The sequence below is a fragment of the Hemicordylus capensis genome, chromosome 14 (genome assembly GCF_027244095.1).
Source record: "Hemicordylus capensis ecotype Gifberg chromosome 14, rHemCap1.1.pri, whole genome shotgun sequence".
Classification (NCBI taxonomy): domain Eukaryota; kingdom Metazoa; phylum Chordata; class Lepidosauria; order Squamata; family Cordylidae; genus Hemicordylus; species Hemicordylus capensis.
The window spans coordinates 6,740,665-6,761,593 of NC_069670.1; the positions used below are offsets into that span (position 1 = coordinate 6,740,665).

At 50.6% G+C, this 20,929-nt stretch overlaps 2 protein-coding genes across 5 annotated transcripts in view; one reads left to right on the forward strand and one right to left on the reverse strand.

Annotated features, from left to right (window-relative positions):
* The first annotated feature begins 3,977 nt into the window (after positions 1–3,977).
* Positions 3,978–13,967, forward strand: NUDT17 (nudix hydrolase 17). 2 transcript variants are annotated; one of them, XM_053278836.1, is made up of 8 exons: positions 3,978–4,357; positions 5,313–5,435; positions 6,117–6,300; positions 8,514–8,539; positions 11,110–11,202; positions 11,751–11,849; positions 12,849–12,982; positions 13,610–13,967. In XM_053278836.1, exons 1-8 carry the CDS (start codon positions 4,262–4,264, stop codon positions 13,755–13,757), a joined length of 903 nt encoding a protein of 300 aa, XP_053134811.1. In that variant the 5' UTR covers positions 3,978–4,261; the 3' UTR covers positions 13,758–13,967. The 2 variants fall into 2 exon arrangements, with proteins under 2 accessions (XP_053134811.1, XP_053134812.1); XM_053278837.1 differs by lacking the exon at positions 3,978–4,357 and adding an exon at positions 4,368–4,568.
* An 829-nt stretch (positions 13,968–14,796) lies between these two features.
* PIAS3 (protein inhibitor of activated STAT 3) overlaps positions 14,797–20,929 on the reverse strand; it is a 28,718-nt gene continuing 22,585 nt past the window's right edge. For all 3 annotated transcript variants that reach the window (XM_053278714.1, XM_053278715.1, XM_053278716.1), the window contains one exon: positions 14,797–19,724. In XM_053278714.1, the coding sequence (XP_053134689.1) occupies positions 19,440–19,724 (285 nt within the window). In that variant the 3' untranslated portion in view covers positions 14,797–19,439. The remainder of the gene's footprint in view (positions 19,725–20,929) is intronic.

The following is a 20,929-nucleotide window of genomic DNA, read 5'->3' on the forward strand; positions in this document are numbered from 1 at the left end:
CGGCATTACCAGTCAAGATAGTGTGAAGTCGCACTGCGTTAAATGGGACTTACTCCCAGGAAAGTGTGCAGAAGATTACAGGAAGTCCCAGGTCCAGACCTTGGCAACTGGGGGAGATTCCTGCCTGCCACCTTGGAGAGCTGCTGCCAGTCAGTGTGGACAATGCGGAGCTGGATTGCTCCAGGGTCTGACTCGGAAAGCAGCGGCAGATGTTCACCAGGAGCACCCATAGCTCAGTGGCAGAGCAGCTGCGTGCAGAAGGGCCCCCCCGTTCCCTCCCTGGCAGCATCTCCCGGCAGGGCTGGGCGAGACTCCTGCCTGCCACCTTGGAAAAGACGCTGCCGGTCAGTGTAGCAGACAGCTAGATAAACCTATGGGGATCGGGGCCGCAGCTCAGCGGAAGGGTGCTCAACTCGCAGTGTGCAAAATGTACATCATGAAAAAGTAAACCTCTTGCTTCATGCACATGTGCATGAAGCGCCAGGAGAAAACATCGAGGAGTAAGGCTGGATTCAGACACACTGAGGCCCGCAGCTGTGGCAAGGTTGGAAGGCCCCATAGCATTAGAAAATGGGTCAGAAGGCCTGCTGGCCCGCCTTACTGCACAGCTCACAGTTGCAGCCGGGCTGGTCTGAAGAGCTCAACGCTGTCTGTAACCGTCAGACGGGCTTTGGCAAATTCCTGGCGGACGGGTCTATTAATGGCTACTAGTCTGGTGGCTGTGGGCCACCTCCAGCCTCAGAGGCACGATGCCTCTCAATCCCAGTTGCAGGGGAGCAGCAGCAGGAGAGAGGGCAATGCCCTCACCTCTTGCCTGTGGGCTCCCCAGAGGCATCTGGTGGGCCACTGTGGGAAACAGGATACAAGCACAATGGATATTTATATACTGCTTTTCAGCAAAAGTCCCCAAAGTGGTTCCCATAGATCTAGATCAATCAAATGGCCCCCTGTCCCCAAAAGGCTCACAATATCAAAAAGGAACATAAGAGAGACACCAGCAACAGCCCCTGGAGGGATGCTGTACTGGGGGTGGAGAGGGCCAGTTGCTCTCCCCCTGCTAAATGCAAGAGAATCACCACTCTGAAAAGGTGCCTCTTTTGTTCAGGATGCTAGACTAGATGGGCCTTGGGCCTGATCCACCAGGGCTGTTCTTACATCCTTTTCTAAACCAAGCCTTAATGTAATAAAATTCCAATATAATTTCCAGTTGTCTCTGCACAGACATATAAACTCAATATGATAAATAACTCTGAAGCCATCACGGTGTATTTTTGTCTTATCAAAATGACATCTGTTTTAGAGACTCCCCCCGCTACTTTCTCCTATATTTTCCAACCAATTATGTGAAACTTGAATCTTGAATTATTGATCTAATAATAACACCAGAATTAATAAGTGAAAGAGCAAAGAAAATTAAAAATTGGACTGCGCCAGGTGACGATGAACTGCGTGGCTTTTGGCTTAAACACCTAACAAGCCTTCATAAAGAACTATCAAAACAGTTCAATCACATTTTGCAAGGAGGTGATATTGAACAATGGCTAAGAACTGGGAAAACTCATCTCATCATGAAAGACCCAGCAAAAGGTGCAGTTCCAAGTAATTCTAGACCGATCACCTGCCTGCCAACCATGTTCAAATTATTAACTGGAATAATAGCAGATGAAGTGATGCAACACTTATTAACTAGCAATCAGCTTCCAGTTGAACAGAAAGGAAATTGCCCGAACACCAGAGGCACAAAAGACCAGCTGCTGATTGACAAAATGATTTTAGAAAACTGCAAGAGAAGAAAAACAAATCTAAGTGTTGCATGGATTGACTACAAGAAAGCCTCCGACTCATTGCCTCACACATGGATACTAAAATGTTTAGAAACAACTGGTGTAAGCAAAAACATTCAGATATTTATTTAAAAAGCAATGAGCATGTGGAGTGCACAGTTAACAATCAATGGCGAGAGACTTGGACAGGTTAGCATTAGAAGAGGCATTTTCCAAGGGGACTCACTATCCCCTCTGTTGTTTGTAATCGCCATAACCCCACTTTCACAAATACTAAACAAAACAGGCCTTGGATACCAAACATCTAAAACATCCAGTCAAATCAACCATCTGCTGTACATGGACGATCTGAAGTTGTATGGAAAGTCCCAGTCAGAAATTGAATCACTGCTAAACACTGTCTGTATATTCAGTAGCAATATAGCAATGGAGTTTGGACTAGACAAGTGTGCTGCATTAATAATGAACAGAGGGAAAATAAGAAAAACAGAAGGAATAGAACTGCCCAATGGAAGCAAGATCAAGAACCTGGAAGAGAAAGAACCTTACAAATACTTGGGCATTCTCCAGGCGGATAACATTGCACACACTGAAGTTAAAAGAAAAATAGGAAGTGAATACATCAGGAGAGTCAGAAAAATCCTCAAGTCCAAACTCAATGGCGGGAACACCATACAAGCCATCAACACCTGGGCTATACCTGTTATCAGATACACTGCAGGAATAATAGACTGGACCCAGGCAGAGCTAGAGACGCTAGATCGTAAGACCAGGAAAATAATGACCATCAATCATGCTCTGCACCCTCGCAGTGATGTAGATAGGCTATACCTCCCTCGCAGCTCAGGTGGAAGAGAAATGCTGCAAGTCCATCAAACAGTAGAGGAGGAGAAAAGAGGCCTTGAAAAATACATCACGGACAGTGAAGAAGATGCACTTCATATGGTCAATAACGAGAAACTATTCAACACCAATGAAACAAAGCAGGCCTACAAGAAAGAACAAGTCAAGAACCGAGCAGAAAAATGGAAAAATAAGCCCCTGCATGGTCAATATTTGCACAATATAAGTGGAACATCAGACATCACCAAGACCTGGCAATGGCTTAAGAATGGCAACCTGAAGAAAGAAACAGAAGGTTTAATACTGGCTGTACAAGAACAGGCACTAAGAACAAATGCAATAAGAACAAAAGTCGAAAAATCCACAACAAACAGCAAGTGCTGCCTTTGTAAAGAAGCAGATGAAACCGTGGACCACCTAATCAGCTGCTGTAAAAAGATCGCACAGACTGACTACAAACAAAGGCATGACAAGGTAGCAGGGATGATACACTGGAACGTCTGCCAAAAATACAAGCTACCTGTAGCCAAAAATGGGTGGGACCATAAAATGGAAAAAGTTGAAGAAAATGAAGATGCAAAAATCTTATGGGACTTCCGACTACAAGCAGACAAACATCTGCCACACAATACACCAGATATCACTGTAGTCGAGAAGAAAGAAAAACAAGTCAAAATAATCGACATAGCAATACCAGGGGATAGCAGAATAGAAGAAAAAGAAATAGAAAAAAAATCACCAAATACAAAGATCTACAAATTGAAATTGAAAGGCTGTGGCAGAAGAAGACCCAAATCATCCCAGTGGTAGTTGGCGCCCTGGGTGCAGTTCCAAAAGACCTTGAAGTTCCAAAAAGTTCCAAAAGACCTTGAAGAGCACCTCAACACCCATCAGGGCCACAGAAATCACCATCAGCCAATTACAAAAAGCAGCTTTACTGGGAACAGCCTATATTCTGCGACGATATCTATAACCACTGACAATAAAATCCAGCCATCCCAGGTCCTTGGGAAGGACTCGATGTCTGGATAAAACAAACCAGTCAATAACACCTGCCTGACTGTGTAAACAAGAAATAATAATAATAATAGTGTCTACCCATGCTGGCAGCGGCTTCTCCAAGATTGGAGGCAGGAGTCTCTCTCAGCCTTGTCTTGGAGATGCTGCCAGCCAGGGCGGGAATGTGGAACTTCTGCATGCATTTGCAAACCAGCCGGTGCTCTTCCCAGAGCGGCCCCATCCCTTTAGCCCGACCTGCTTGTCTGAAACTTGGCTGTCCCTGCAGCCCTTTGCTTGCTGTAGTTCAGGCCTGCCACGAGAGGGCCCAACTCCTTTTCCGGAGTCTAGTTCAGCGAGCCTGACGAGCACTTCCTGCAGCTCTCCGCAGCTTCCTGGCACGGCTGTTTCCCGGACCACCTGAGCACCTTTTTCCTGGGCAGCCTGAAACCGACCAGCGTGCCACTTTCAAAGGGTATCCAACACCAGCCTGTCTGAAGTGCCATCGTGGTTTCTGGAAGCTCCCTCTCTGCTAACCGGGCTGCTTGCAGGATGGGTTTTTTAAAAGCGCCCACGGGAAGCACACTTTCCTCCCGCCTGCAAGGCTGAAACATCCCACCCTGAAGGTTTCGGCTGCCATGCCTGGCAAAGGACTCGGGATGGAGACCCTCAGGAGGGTGGTCGTCTATCTCTCCAAAGAGAACAGCCAGCCAAAGCGCGCCTGGTTCCATCAGGTGGGAGCAAAATGTGTGGCTGTCTCTGTCTGGGGTGTACGTAAAGAAGCATAAGAAAGCTGCCTTCTACTGAGTCAGACCCTTGGTCTGTCTAGCTCAGTATTGTCTTCACAGACTGGCAGCGGCTTCTCCAGGGTTGCAGGCAGGAATCTCTCTCAGCCCTATGTGCCCCCATACTAGGGAATTGGAACGTTCCCCTCCTCGTAATCAGGTTAGTAAACCTGTATGTCATTTATGCAATGCTCCTGCATAGGAATAGGGAGGGAAGACGCGACCAAGAGGTTCATGCAGAGGAGACAGTAAATCTCTTCTGGAAAAGTTTGTACGGTTATGTGCAAAAAGACAAGAGTATCTCTTCTAAACAGCAATGGGGCAAATTGTGGAAATGGATGTTGGACCCGCCCGATTACCTGATGGGCCTTGTAATCCCCCACCCCCGAGTTACAGTACGGCCTGCATATACTTCATAACAAGGTTTCCAAATCCTTGTGTGTAAATCTTTGTAGATATGTGATGTACAAACAACCACTTTGTATATAATTGTGCTTTGGCAACGTACTGTATGCTTTGGTAGTTTGTTGGTTCAATTAAAAAAAATCCTGTCCTATTAAAAATCTTGTCCTATCTTGGAGATGCTGCCAGGGAGGGAACTGGGAACCTTCTGCTCTTCCCAGAGCGGCCCCACCCCCTGAGGGGAATCTCTTGCAGTGCTCACATATGTCGTCTCCCATTCAAATGCAAGCCAGGGCAGACCCTGCTTAGCCAAGGGGACAATGTCTGCTTGCATCCACGAGACCAGCTCTCTCCCTTGATTGGCTAGCAATCCAGTTAGCCAGAGTGTAATTGACTACGGTTGGTATTAACGCACACAGTTGACGGATATTGCCTGCCGCTGCAAAAAACGACCTTCCTTTTGGGGGAAGCTTATCGAACTTTGCTCTTGCTGGTCCCCCAGAGCATCGTGGGTCACTTCTGCCCCTCACACGAAGACAGCGTGATGGTGAACTGCGGCCTGGACCGAAACCGGTTCCTCGTTTCCGACCGGGAGTTTGCTGGCTCCAGCCGGGTCCTCCTGCAGGTTGGTGAAAGGGGAGGGATTAATCATGCAGGTGGGAGGGGGCCTTGGAGGCATCTAGTCCACCCCCTCTCCATGCAGGAAATCCAGACCTTGCACATCCCCATCAGTGTCTGCCCAGCCTCTGCTTGAAAACCTCCAGCAAGGGAGAGCCGGCCAGTTGAAACTTGGTAGAACAGCATTTTTAAAATCTATGTTCTCAAGAGGCAGCTTGGTGTAGTGGTTAGAGCATTGGTCATAGGGGTGCACAACCCAAATGCCCCAGTGGGCTGGAACCAACCATGGCATTGTGTCACCTGTGCTAACTGGGCAAAGAGGCGCCTTTTTAAAGCAACGATTCTCTTTATTTAGCAGAGGGAGAGCAACCGGCCGTATCCCTCCCCAGCATCCCTTCACTACTGCTACAAATATTTATATACCGCTTTTCAACAAGCGTTTCCCAAAGCGCTCTACACAGAAAATTAATTAATAGAGATGGCCCCCTGTCCCCCAAAAGGGCTCACAGTCTATAAAAGAACATAAGAGAGATGCCAGCAACAGCCACTGGAGGGATGCTGTGCTGGGGATGGAGAAGGCCAGTTGCTCTCCCCCATGCTACAGACAAGAGAACCGCCACTTTTAAAAGGGGCCTCTTGGCTCAGTGAGCAGGGGCATCTTCTCACCATCTTGGGGTGTCTCCCACAGAGACCCCCCTTCTGCCCCATCAAGAATCTGACGGAGACACAAGCCACTTCTCTGCCGGCGGAGATCCGAGATCAAGGCGTGGACGTGGGCGTGGCTGTCCTCCTGCAGTCTGCCGGCCGGGAAGTGTTACTGACCCGACGGTCCAAGAATCTCAGCATCTTCCCCAACATTTGGGTTCCTCCAGGTAAGATGAGGGATAGGGAGGATAGGAGTAAGGGAAACGGACTAGGATTGACGCTATCCCTTGAAATTCCCCACCCAGAGGCAGACGTAACCCTGGATTTCCGGGCTGAATTCCAGGGCCTCCACAGTCCCTAAAGCTAAAGTTGTGCCGTCGAGTCAGTGTCGACTCCTGGCGCCCAGAGAGCCCTGGGGTTGTCCTTGGTAGGATACAGGAGGGGTTGACCATTGCCTCCTCCCCCGCAGTCTGAGATGATGCATTTCAGCATCTTCCTATATCTCCTGGGGGGCTCCAAATCCTCTTTAGTTTGTCCCGGGTGGTGTGGTCACCCGGCCGAGCATGACGATGCCTAATTTGCAAGGGATGGGGGAGGGTCTCCGAAGGCCTTTATTTATTTGTGTATTTATTATTTCTTTTTGCACTTATATCCCGCTCTTCCTTCAAGGAGCTCAGAGCGGTCTATATGGTTATTTTTTATCCTCACAGCAACCCTGTGAGGTAGGTTAGGCTGAGAGAGACATGACTGGCCCAGAGTCACCCAGTGAGTGTCATGGTTGAATGGGGATTCGAACTCAGGACTTGCTGGTCCTAGGACAACACTCTAACCACTACGCTATGCTGGGTCCAAAATCCAGGCTCCGAAATAAGCTAGGGGCACCTCTGCCCCCCTTCCCTGCCGCCTGCCCAATAGGTTTCCAATTTTTGAGCCATTAACATCCTCAGGATTGCTTACCTGGAGATTCTGGTTGATTCCAGGAGGCTAATTGCAGGGACATCGGAAGCTGCCTTCTACCGAGTCAGACTCTTGGTCCATCTCGCTCAGTGTTGTCTACCCAGGCTGGCAGCGGCTTCTCCAAGCTGGCAAGCAGGAGTCTCTCCCAGCCCTATCTTGGAGATGCAAAATAAATCACATTTATTTATTTAACATATTTATATACCGCCCAAAGCTTATGACTCTGGGGGGTTTACAATCAATCAGTACAAAATAAAACAATATTTTAAAAGAACATTAAAATAATGTAAAGTTTAACACCATGTTAAAAACTGTGTCTAATTAAAAGCCTGGGTGAACCAATGTGTCTTAATTGCCTTCTCAAAAGTGGTCCGAGATGGGGAGGCTCTTATTTCGGCAGGGAGAGCATTCCCGAGCCTCGGGACAGCAACGGAGAAGACCTGCCCCTGGGTAGCTGCCAGATGAGCTGGTGACAACTGCAGACGAACCTCAGAAGACGACGTTCTCTTAAATACCCAGGGCCTAAGCTGTTGAGGGCTTTCTAGGTTCTAACCAAGTTACCCTGCTAACTGGGCAAAGAGGCACCTTTTAACGTGGTGATTCTCTTTCATTTAACAGGGGGAGAGCAACTGGCCCTCTCCACCCCCAGCACAGCATCCCTCCAGTGACTGGAGAGGAGAGCTTGTCTTGTGGTCGCAAGCATGACTTGTCCCCATAGCTAAGCAGGGTCTGTCCTGGTTGCATCTGAATGGGAGACTTGATGTGTCAGCACTGGAAGAGATTCTCCTTAGGGGATGAAGCCGCTCTGGGAAGAGCAGAAGGTTCCCAGTTCCCCCCCTGGCAGCATCTCCAAGACAGGGTTGAGAGAGATTCCTGCCTGCAACCTTGGAGAAGCTGCTGCCAGTCTGTGAAGACAATACTGAGCTAAATAGACCAACGGTCTGATTCAGTATATGGTAGTTTCCTATGTTCCTATGACTGTTGCTGGTGTCTACCTTATGTTTCTTTTTAGATTATGAGTCCTTTGGGGACAGAGATACATCTTATTTATTTATTATTTCTCTGTGTAAACTGCCCTGAGCCATTTTTGGAAGGGCAGTATAGAAAGTGAATAAATAAATGCATAATAAATAAAAATAACGAGCACCTTGCATTTTGCCCAGAAATGTATCCGTAGTCAGTGTGGTTCTTTTAGTACAGGAGTAATAGGGTCTCGCCGAGATGACCCAGAGACCAACCTGGCTGCCGCCCAAGTGCAGTTTCTGCACTACATTCAAGGGCAGCCCCACATCGAGTGCATTGCAGCAGTCAAGCCTGCATGTTACAGGCAGATGTAGCACTGTTCTGAGGTCTTTGATCTCAAGAAATTGACACAGCTGGCATGCTAACCAAAGCTGATAGAAAGCACAGCCTGGGACATATGGGGGATAAAAATCAAAGAGGGCTGGATTACTGAAGATGCACTTTTTCTCTTCTTTTTCAGGTGGTCACGTTGAGCAAGATGAACAGGTAGGGAACCGGTTGGCCAGTATCCTTTTCCTGTTGGGCACTGAAAGGGCAGAGTGCCTAGACTCCAACGGGGGTTGGAAGCCCGCTGGGGGAAAGAGCTGGCCTTGTGACCCACCTCAATTTGAATTTGAATGGGAGATGTGTGAGCACTATAAGATATTCCCCTCAGGGGATGGAGCCACTCTGGGAAGAGCATCTAGGTTCCAAGTTCCCTCCCTGGCAGCATCTCCAAGATAGGGCTGAGAGAGACTCCTGCCTGCAGCCTTGGAAAAGCCGCTGCCAGTCTGGGTAGACAATCCTGAGCGAGATGGACCAAGGGTCAGACTCAGTATATGGCAGCTTCCTATGTTCTTGGAGAGCTTAGCAAAGTAAAGGCAAATCTGCCGGACATGGCACCAGCACTCAGTTATCGTTTAAAACAGTAACAAGCTTCTCGGCTTCACAGAATTGCGATACACACCCGGCAGCAGCCTCTGCTGAAACCACAGGAAACCAGAGAGATTCCGTGATCTGTTTCCCTTGCCCAGTGTGGGCTTAATGTCTAAAGGTCCCAGCTTGCTTTGAAGTTGCCCTAGAACAGGGCATCTCCAATCTGGTTCCCCAGATGTGGCTGGACAACAACACCCATCGCCCCCTGCCCCAGTCCCCATTAGGGCGAGGGAGGATGGGAGTTGCAGTCCAGCCACATCTGGGGACCTAAGTTTGAGAAGCCCTGCGCTGGAGGCCAAATCTCAAAGATCAGATGTCCTGGCTGTGATGAGAGGGCCTCTGTGCATGCTCAGAGGCCTACTCCTCTAGCAGCAGAGGACTGAAACCAACCCTGGTCGTCTTGATGGGCATGCAGCCAGACTGGCGTCTACCTTGAAGGCAAATTCTAGGACTCTGCCCCGATTCCCATAAGAACAGCCCTGCAGGATCAGGCCCAAGGAGGCCCATGTAGTCCAGCGTCCTGTTTCCCACAGTGGCCCACCAGATGCCTCTGGGGAGACCACAGGCAAGAGGTTATGAGGGCATGCCCCCTGCAGCTGGGATTTGGAGGCATCCTGCCTCTGAGGCTGGAGGTGGCCTATAGCCACCAGACTAGTAGCCATTGCTAGACTGGTCCTCCATGTATCCTATGTATCCAAAACATCTCTTCTGGGTATATGGAGAGCAGCAGCCAGAACCCTTACAGCACACGAGTCAAGCATATATGCATACCTCGCAGTTCAGCACTGTGTGTGGAGAGCACCTTGCCCATTGGGTGGTTTTCAGTTAATTTAGTCAGTGTCCTCCAGCTAAAATTTTCCTTGGATAATGTCCTAGAAGGGTAAAGGTTTCCAGAAGCTGATCACCTTGACCACTCTCCTGTGTTTCTCTTGCAAAGTACCGAGGGTCTGTGCGTGTGTATTTGCAGGTCACTGCTATTCTAAAATGACAGGAAGAAAGCCTAGAACAGTGTGTGCCATTTCTGCCGTCATTTTACACAAGAAATACAATACAGGGGCACCTTAGAGTAAAGCCTGCTCTTTCTTGTCTCAGCCAAACACTGTTCTTTGCTTACTTTTAATTAACACAACTGTATTTGGGGAGCAGCGTTTGCTAGTAGCAAGGCAGTGGTATTATTGTTTTGATTTATATCTGGTCCAGTGTAGTTTTGGGTCCAAATGTGCATCCTATTGAACAATCCATACTGTGAACATGAATGATACTTTCAGTAGTTTGTGTTCAGAAACACAGCCGCAGACACACTCCGATCCCCATTCTACTTCAACTAATTAACGATGAGGTCATTCATGCAATCAAAAACTGTGTTCTACCTGGGTAAGACCAGCTCTCTCCTCCTAGAGAGAGGAGAGACTATAACGCAGTAACTGCCACCATTTCACCAGTGGAAAGCATATACTGAATCAGACCATCGGTCCACCGTCCCAGACTGGCAGCGGCTTCTCCAAGGTTGCAGGCCACTGCCAGTGTTCTACCTGGGTAAGACCAGCTCTCTCCTCCTAGAGGAGAGCTGGTCTGGTGGTAGCAAGCATGACTTGTCCCCTTAGCTAAGCAGGGTCTGCCCTGGTTGCATTTGAAAGGGAGACTAGAAGTGTGAGCACTGGAAGATATTCCTCTCGGGGGATGGAGCCGCTCTGGGAAGAGCAGAAGGTTTCAAGTTCCCTCCCTGGCAGTATCTCCAAGATCGGGCTGAGAGAGAGATTCCTGGCTGCTACCTTGGAGAAGCCGCTGCCAGTCTGTGAAGACAATACTGAGCTAGATAGACCTATGTGTCTGACTCAGTATGTGGCAGCTTCCTATGTTCCTATGAATTTGCTTAAGTCCCTTTTAAAGCCACCCAAGCTAGGGGCTCTCGCCACATCCCGTGGCAGTGAGTTCCACAGATTAATTATGCAGGGTGTGTGAAAAAGTCCTTCCTTTTGTTGCCTTCCATTTTATGGGATGACCCCTGGTTCTAGTGCTGGGAGGGAGGGAGGGAGGGAAAAACATTGTTCTCTTTCCTCTCTCTCTGCTCCATGCATAATCTTGACCCCTGTATCTCAGGATCTGCCCCAACCAACCTCCTTTCCCCCCCTGGTCTGTAGTTGCTGGATGCAGGACTGAGGGAGCTGCAGGAAGAGACGGGCTTGTGGCTGCCGGACGGGGCATTCTCCTGGAAGACGCTGGCCCTGTGGGAGGTGAGGGGCCCTCTTTGCATCCCCCAAAATCCAACGCAGTAACTGCCACCATTTCACCAGTGGAAAGCATATACTGAGTCAGACCATCGCTCCACCATCCCAGACTGGCAGCGGCTTCTCCAAGGTTGCAGGCCACTGCCAGTCTGGGATGGCAATACTGAGCTAGACGGAGCAAAGGCCGGACTCAGTAGGAGGCAGCTTCCTCTGTTCACATTGCGAAATTATCGAGAGGCGTTCTTGGCTCATGGAAGGATTCCATAGGCAAGCATTGGGCAGTTCCCTGCCCGCAAGGAGCTCACCAAATCAAAAGATCAAAAGCTTGCTTAGAGTCAATGACCAGTAACCACACTTCTCGCGAGTAATGCAGCGAGCATATCAATGCACACAGACTTGTTGGACAAGCTAAACATCGATGTAGGTGTGTTGCTTGGGTAGATGTGTTGCTGAGCTTGCAGTTGAAGACACGGGGCGGGGCAGGGAGAATCAGCGTGGCTCCCAATGTGCTCACCTTGCTGCCTTCCTTTCCCTTCCCTCCCTGCTGCCCGCAGTCCGTGTACCCGCCCCTGCTGACCAGAGGCTTGCCAAATCGCCATCATGTTGTGATCTACCTCCTGCTCTCCTCCCACGAGAGCCACCAGCAGCTACAGGTGAGCTTCTGCCTTGGGGCAGCATCGGGCCCTCCAAGCTGGCTGTAGTAGCAGGTTCCTGTGCTGAGCTGGGAGGTTGGACTAGAGGACCTCTAGGGTCCCCTTCCAACCCTGACATCCTATGAAATGAGACGGAAGCGGATTTAGGCTAGACCTCAGGAGGAATTTCCTGACTGTAAATATGGTTGGGACAGTGGAACCGCCTGCCTCATGATACTGTGGGCTCAAGTTGGAGGCTGGAGAGCCATTTGGCAAGGATAGCCTCCAGGAGCCCTTCTAGCTCTAACGTTCTAGGATTCTGTATTAGAACAAAGCAGATTTGAGCTAGGCATTAGGAGAAATTCCCTGACACGAGGAGTGGTTGGCCAGTGGAACAGCCTGCCTCATGAAGTGGCGGTATCTCCTTCACCGGAGGATTTCCCAGCAGAGGCCAGATGGGCATGTGCCCGGGGTTCTCTAACTTGGGTTCCCAGCTGCTGTTGGACTACAATTGCTAAAGTGGCTCCGGGTGGTTAAATGACTGGATCCTTCCTGTGGACCCGTTTGGGGCTTCATTGCCTAGGATAGCGGTAGGTGAGCTTGAGTACTCCGGCTGTGGCTGAACTACACTACCCATCACCCCCTGCCATTGTGGCTGGGGGTGATGGGAGTTGTAGTCAAACAACTGCCGTGTTCCCGAGGTTGCTTACAACACAGGTACTCGTGAAATGAAGCCAAGATCCAGAATTTGGAGGGGGTGGTTCTGAGTCGTGTTCCCTGTAACGGGGATTTCTAGACCTTGTTGACTCCGACTCCCATCGTCCCCAGCCAAAGGCCATTGGAGCTGGAGATGATGGGTGTTGTAGTCGGCAAATCATCATCAGCCTCAGTGGCCCGTGACCACTAAGCCTATTGCTCAGCGGGAAGAACGAAAAAGGAGTGTGCAGAGGGACGTATCTGGGGGAGAGGATGGTTTGCCTTGCCGGCTTCCCTCCCGCTCTCCACTGGGTCATCTTTCAGATGAGATTCCAGCCGAATGAAGCCGAGGTGAGCGCCTACGCTTGGCTGGAGCCCCAAGTGCTGGAAAGGGTCGCTGCTACGCTGGACGAGGCCAAAGGCACAAAGGCGGCTGGCCATTTCCCAGAAACTGTCAGGTATGTGGACGGGAAAGGAATCCGGAAGCCTGTGTGAGCAAAAACAGGCCTTGTGGTCGCAAGCAAGAATAGCGGACCCCTTTGCTAAGCAGGGTCCCCCCCAGCTTCCATTCGAAAGGGAGACTCCACGTGGGAGCACTTTGCCCTTAGGGGCCGCTATACTGGCCTGCAGAAGGTCCCCAGTTCCCTCCCTGGCAGCATCTCCAAGCTCGGGCTCAGAGACCACTCCTGCCTGCAACCTGGGAGAAGCCGCTGCCCGTCTGGATCGGCAATATTGAGCTAGTAGATGGACCAAGGGTCTGACTCAGTATTTGACCACTTCCTGTGTTCCCATCTGGAGATGCTGCCAGGGAGGGAACTTGGAACTTTTTTGCTCTTCCTAGAGCGGCTCCATCCTCTAAGGGGAATCTCTGATGGTGCTTACGCACACAGTCTCCCCTCCAAATGCAAACCAGGGCAGCCCCTGCTTAGCAAAGGGGGCCATTCATTTATTGTGCTGAGCCACCCCGAGCAGTAGTGTGCTGGAGGGGCAGGGCATAAGGATTTTAATAATAATGCCACTGCTGTGCCCAACCCCACACACCCCTTTTAGGGCTAACATGGCCTCTTCCCTTCTGGTCTGAACAGCATCACAGAACTCGAACACAGCTCCGTCCAGACCGTTACGGTCCCGACTGCCGTGTTCCTGGGCACCGCTCCGGCCCGAGGGGACGACGTGGAACGGGTCAGCACCGGGACCAAGTTTGCGCTCCGGCTGTGGCTCCAGTCGCTTTAGCATCCCACGCGGGGAGAGAAGAGGACAGAGAGAAGAGTCACAGCTTGGGGAGGCGGAGCGTTTAACGTGGGGCAAGATTCGGACATTTCGGCAACGTCCGAGCCAAGTAATGGACCCGGCCCAGGATTTGGCAGCTTCCCTTCTGAATTCACAGCACGCTCCCATTTGTATTTCAGATGGCTGGTTCTGAGTAAAGCAGAGATTCTCACACTCGGGCCTCCAGATGTGGTCGGGCTACAACTCCCATCACCCCCAGCCACAATGGCTGAGCTACAGCCCCATCCCATAAGGGGGATATCTTACAGCAGACAACACTCGCATGTAGTCACCCATCCAAATGCAAACCAGGGTGGACCCTACTTAGCAAAAGGGACCATTCACGCTCACGATTGCAAGAACCAGCCCTCCACCCGAATTTGGGGTTCCACTGAGGCACCTTACCCGAGGACCAGTGTCCCCCCCCCCACCCAATTTTGCCGACTACAACACCCATCATCTCCAGCTCCAATGGCCTTTGGCTGGGGATGATGGGAGTCGTAGTCAAAAAGGTCTAGAAATCCCCGTTACAGGGAACACCACTGAGAACCGCCCCCTCCAAATACTGGATCTTGGCTTCATTTTCACGAGTACCTATGTTGTCCTGGAGTATGTAACCTGGGGAACATGGCAGCTGTTTGACTACAACTCCCATCACCCCCAGCCACAATGGCAGGGGGTGATGGGTAGTGTAGTTCAGCCACAGCCGGAGTACTCAAGCTCACCTACCGCTCTCCTAGGCAATGAAGCCCCAAACGGGTCCACAGGAAGGATCCAGTCATTTAACCACCCGGAGCCATTGTAGCAATCGGATAAATAAAATTAAATATAAATATAAATGAAAATAAATCTGAAAGAACATCCAGAAGCAAACCCTGTTATCCCACATTCTGCCCCCAGTTGCAACCAGCCTTTGCATGGGGGTCCTCCGCGGTCCGGTAGTGTCAATTTGCCACAATATCGCGAGAAAGAGGAAAAGTAATGCCGGGCAGACACAGATCCATGCTGGTTTTTTGCCAAGATGTTTATTTTATCTAAAAGATACTTTGCATATACACAATAGGCTCCCAGTAGATAAAACAAGCCAGGGGTTTTGACAGACAGAATAAATAAACCCAAGAGAAGGAATACAGAGAAGATTTACAGATTAGCAAGAAAGGTGGTCTTAATTACAAAAAATATAAATACAGATCTCTAAGGGGCAGGCAGTGGGGTGCCCAGAAATACCCGAAGGCCTCGCCCGAGCCTCTCGGCGCAAAATGCATATTTCGGAACGACAAAATGTCCCAGCGTCTGCACAATTTGCCCTTCAGTCCTTGGTCAACAGCTGCTGCATAAACACAGTGGGGCTGGTGTGTGTGTGTGTCACCCCCTTGCAGATTCCCCACATTCCCAAATGGGGATGGGCTCCCTATGTGGGTCCCCATGAGGCAGGCCCACAAATCTCGGCCATTCTCGGGAAGAATGCCCGATGGTGATTTTTGGCAATATCCACCCCACTCAAGACAGGAAACGGGCAATAGTATCGTTAGACTTGCCGCTTTCGGTACGTTCCCACCCCTTCTTTCTCCCCGCCCTGAAATGATTAGCAGTCCCCAGCTAACTGAGCCCCTTTTAAAAGTGGCAATTCTCTTGTATGTAGCAGCGGGAGAGCAATTGGCCCTCTCCGTCTCCAGCACAGCATCCCTCCAGGGGCTGTTGCTGGTGTCTGCCTTCCGTTTCCTTTTCGAGATCGCGAGCCCTTTGGGGACAGGGAGCCATCTTTCTCAATATTTATTTCTATCTTTGAGAACTTTGGTTGAAAAGCGGTATATAAATAGTCGTCATATTCGTATTAGGGGCGTGGTCCCCAACCAAGGTCCCTCCAGATGTCGCTAAACTACAAGTCCCAGCATCCCCAGCCACAATAAATTGTAGCTGGGGCTGATGGGAGCCGTAGTTCAGCCACATCTGGAGGGACCCTGGTTGGGAACCACTCGATTTGGGTAACATTGCAGCCAGTTTTGCACAGAACAAAGGGTCTGGGTTAGGGTCACAACAAAGAAATGGGTGTACTCTCTCGCTGGAGTGACCTTTGGAGGACAGCATCATCCTTATCTGTCTATTCATTACATTTTTATACTGCCCTCTCCAAGGACAACAAGGAAACCAACAAAAAAACCAACTACCATTTAAAACAAGCAAAACATATTGAAAAACCTTTTACGGCCATTTAAAAAGGTTCGAGAAAGACTGAAAAGCCTTGGAAGGCCAGACCAAACCAAAGGGCTCTCACAGAAGCCACCAACAACCCCCAAACCCTGCATTTCTGCTGGGAACAATGTCCGATGTTCCCTCCAACGGATTCCCAGATGTTGTTGACTTCAACTCCCAGAATCCCCAGCCAATGGCCACTGCAGCTGGGGATTCTGGGAGTTGTAGTCAACAGCATTTGGGAATCCCTGTTAAGAGGGAACACTGGTGCCTTCCACAGGGCCACTGCAGAAAAGGCCCCGAGGGATGGGGACCTTTTCAAAAACCGCAAGGAGCATGCGTCTCTCCAGATGGTAGTGACCACTCTACCGGCTGAATGTTGCTTCCATCTTTGAACAAAATATGCATAATGCTTGAATTCCCCCCACACTGGAATCACAATGAGATCCGTTAATACAAACCGACATGTTTCATACACCTGGAACGTTTTGCCCAAAGGATGCCCAGAGAAACAGACAGAAGAGTGACCAGGTGGCGATTGGGAAGATTGTTCCAAGGCTCAAAAGCTCCTGCTCAGCCTTTTTTTTTTTGGCAGGCTCAAGACACTGCCGTTGTGTTCAAATGTTTCCCCCCACAGGACTAGAAACTTGAGTGTTTGTCGCTACCAAGCCCCTCTAAAACAGACGGGGCTTTAAAGCTTCTCAACAGCGGAAAGCTTTTTTTTAATTTAAAGCATTTAAAAAGTGCTTTTGAAATATATCAAAGGTGTTTAACCACTCTGATTTTTTACATACTGTATTTACCTGAATCCAGGACCAGGTTTTTCTAGTCAGAAATGGGGGGGGGGTCCGTCTTGAATTTAGAGCCTTTTGGGTAAATTAGGGTAAAATCTGTATTCAACCTCTATGTTTTTTTAAGGGACTCATCTTAAATTCACAGTCATCTTGTGCTCAGGTAAATATAGTAATCCGGTTCTCAAATTCTGGGGCAAGATCCCAAATTGATCCTGTTATTCCAAACATCGGGGAAATGCAAGCAAACGCATGTTTTTTCCTACTGGAATCAACAGGATTGTCAAAATGCTCAACTTTTAAGAGTTTATTAGTACCAACAATGTGCAGCAGTCTCTCAGGAAACTGCAAGAGATCCCAATGCGCCGAATACCTTGGAAATGGAGCCAGCCCCTGGGTGGGCAGAAGACGAAGGGAGACGAAGCCGCTGCAAACTTAAGCACATACACACAAAGATTGCACACTTAAATACATAAACAGGTTGTGCAATGGACGATGCACCGCCCTCTCCTCCCAGCCACTCGTGCGGAGAAGGTGGCGCAACCTTCATTTAGTCCTCGCGAAGAAGAGCAAGCAAGAAAACCCAACCCAACCCAGAAAGGTCTTTGGAGTTCCCTATGTACAAAAAAATGAAAATATAGGATATAATTTATATATTTATAGATAGATATCTCTCTCTCTCTCTCTCTCCTGTTCTCTGTACAAGGTTAGTAGGAAATAGGTTAAGAGAAGGGGGCGGGAAACCAACGTAGATCTGCAGTTTTAAAAAGATTCTTGCAACGCCCAAGCAAAGGGATGGGCAGATCGGAACGGAAAAAAGGTCAGGCAAATTTAGGGCGGGCTGGCCGGCCCCAGAGCTTCTCACGCAGCTGTGCAGAGTGCAAGAAAGCAGGTCCAGATTCACAAGCAGCGCTGCCTGCGACAGGACAGGTCTCCCAGAGCGTAGGGCCCACGCTCTCATTCACAGCCCAAAGCTCTGGAGAGTGACACGCACCCGTGCTATTTGCTCTACCCACCCTGGGGGCTTCCCGATGTTCCAGGCTGCAGAAATCCACTAGTCTACTAGTCTGTGACAAGTGAAAAACGATGCCTGGCGAGTGAAAAAAGTCCTGATGAGTAACATAGCAACACAGCTCGGCGAGTAAAATATTTTGTCTGGCTGATAAACGGAGCCAACATTGCTTCACCCCTGACGATGTCGCTGAACTACAACTCCCATCAGCCCCAGCCACAATTTACTGGGGCTGGGGCTGATGGGAGTTGTAATCCAGCAATAACCGGAGGACCCAGGTTGCCGCTACCCCTGCTCTAGAGCAACTCCCCAAGACTATACGCAGTTCGAAGAGCCAGAGACTAAAGAGATCTCAGCAGCTTGTCTGGGCTCTGGGGACAACATTTGGGAGAAATTGATTCTTTGCGAAACGGCAAAAGAAGCTCCATCGGTCCAGCCCCCCACTTCCAGGTCACATCTTTCCATCTCCTACTTCCTAGTAAGAGAGGAGAGATCAGTCAGTGTTTGGGCCAGCAGAGAGTGAGCAGCGGCAGGCAGAGGCACAAAGCTTGCTTTGGTCCATACAGACATAATACTGACTTCCTGAAAACCCTGGTTCAAGCATCATGGACACACACACACACACACACACACACACACACACACACACACACACAGAGTCTTCCTATCCCCGTCGGAAGCAAAATCCTCCCTTCCTGATGTCGGTTTATTGCAATTTAGCATGCCGTGCAGATCAATGCAACCATGGTTAGGACATGGTTTGATGCAACCATGTCTAACCGTGGTTAGGACACACGGCTCCTCGTAACCCTGGTCCACAAATCCACTCCGTACGCCCATTTCTGGCTCTACCCTGCTGACTGAGCACAGAGGCGCCTTTCCAAGTGGTGATGTCCCTTCTATTTAGCAGGCGGAGAGCAACCAGCCTTCTCCAGCCCCAGCACAACTTCCCTCCAGCGGCTGTTGCTGGTGTTTTCTAGATGGTGAGCCCTTTGGGGAAAGGGGGCGTTTTTCTTTTTCAAGGTAAACTGCTTGGAGAACTTCTTTACTGAAAAGCAGTCTATGAATATTCAGAATAATAATAATAATAAAAATAATAATAATATTTCAAATGTTATTTATAGTATCTCACTTCTTTCTTTGCGGAGTCAAAGGGCCTGTAAGTGCACATTATAATGCTAAAAAAGTGTGACATCCCCAAATGCGGGCCCCTCGTTTCCCAGCCAGGGCCTGGCAGAATCCGCGTTATGTTTGCAAAGGATTCGTGTTTTAAATGCCGGCTAGCCCTTCAACCAAGCTTACGGATAAGCCAAGGTAACAAAAGCGGTACCAAAACAAAACAAAACGCGGGTCGGCAGGTTTGTCTGTTCTCGAGTTCCACAGAGCTCTTCATCCGGCACCCGCCTTTGCCGGACAGACCTGTGAAACCTGAAAGCTTGCCTCTTCCCCCCCTCCACTTTCTGAACACCAGTCTCAGTTGGTCCAGTAAGACGACCGGCCCCTTCTTGTCTCTGACCGCCGCCTGTTGACGAGCTGCTGACGGGTCTCCGATCCGATCCGATCCGAAAGGACTGGCTTCGTCTCTCTCCGGTGGGGCGGGGAAAAGAACCGCCCCTCCCGCCGAGCGGGCGCCCGTCCGTGTGCCGCAGTCTAGTCGAGAGAGATGATATCCGGCCGGCACCCGGGCAAAGCGGGGCCGCCTCCCCCGGCGCCGGTGTGGGTGTGGCCCTCCCGCAAGGCAGCCGAGGGGGAGGAGGAGGAGGAGACGCTGTTCAGGCGGCCGGCGGCGGCGGGCGAGCCGACGGCGCTGCGGGAGCCCACCACGACGGGAGGCAGGGGGTTCATGAAGTGCGGAGAGCTGCCCCCGCGGTACTGGAAGAAGTGGCCGAGGGTGTCCTGCTCATCCAGGGAGGTGATCACCGAAGGGCTGTAGTGCTGGCAGGGAGAGAGAGGAGGCGCCGGTGAGCCCACTCCCTTGGAGGCCCAAAACCACCAAAGAGCGGGGCGGGGAAGGGGGTCTCGGCAGGACTGGACAAGGGCCAGGAGGTGAGGAAGCTGCCGTACACCGAGTCCAGACCCTGGGGTCCATCTCAGTTTTGTCAGCACTGACCGGCAGCGTCAGTCAGCGCAGACAGCTCGCCCAGGTTTCAGGCAGGGCTCTCCCAGGCCACCCTGGAGATGCTGCCGGGGATGAAACACGGGGCCACGGTGGGGAGACGTGAGAGAGGTGGAGAAAATTGTGCACGGGAGGAGAGAGAGTGATTTTTCTCCCTCCTTCTCCACACTAGCACCAGGGGTCACCCCACGAAACGGGAGGCCGGGAAAGGGAGGACCAACCAAAGGAAGGGCTTTTCCAGACCATGCATAATTAACCTATGGAATTCCCGGCCACAAGATGTGGCGACAGCCACCAGCCTTAGAAGGGGCTTAGACAAAGTCACGGAGGGCAGGTCCATCCGTGGCTCCTAGTCTGGGGCCAACAGGCCACCTCCAGCCTGGGAGAAAAGATGCCTCTGAAGACCTGTTTTAGGGGAGCATCAGCAGCAGAGAGGGCCTGCCCTCAGCTCTTGCCTGTGGGGCTTCCCAAGGGCATCTGGTGGGCCACTCAGATATTCCCCTCAAGGGATGCGGCCACTCTGGGAAGAAGACCTGTGTGCTTGCAGGCAGGAGGTGCCAAGTACCCTCCCTGGCAGCATCGCCAAGATAGGGCTGGGAGAGTCTCCGGACTGAAATCTCGGAGGAGCCGCTGCCAGTCTGGGTTGAGAAAACTGAGCTAGATGGAGCGAGGGTCTGACTCAGTATGAGGCAGCTTCCTATGTTCCAATGTACCAAGACCAAAGCACCTCTCCCTCCTCAGCCCAAGTGCTTCATCTGTCAAACAGCACATCGTTAATCTATGGAACTCTCTGCCACTGCACGTGGTGATGGCCACTAGCTTGGACGGTTTTAAAAGGGGCTTTGACAAATCCATGGAGGAGCGGTCTATCAATGGCTCCTTGTCTGGGGACGATAGGCCCTCTCCAGCCTCGGAAGCAAGTTGCCTCTAAATACCAGTTGCCGGGGAGCAGCAGCAGGAGAACAAGGCATGCCCTCAGCTCTTGCCTGGGGGGTCCCTAGGAGCATCTGGTGGGCCCCTGTGC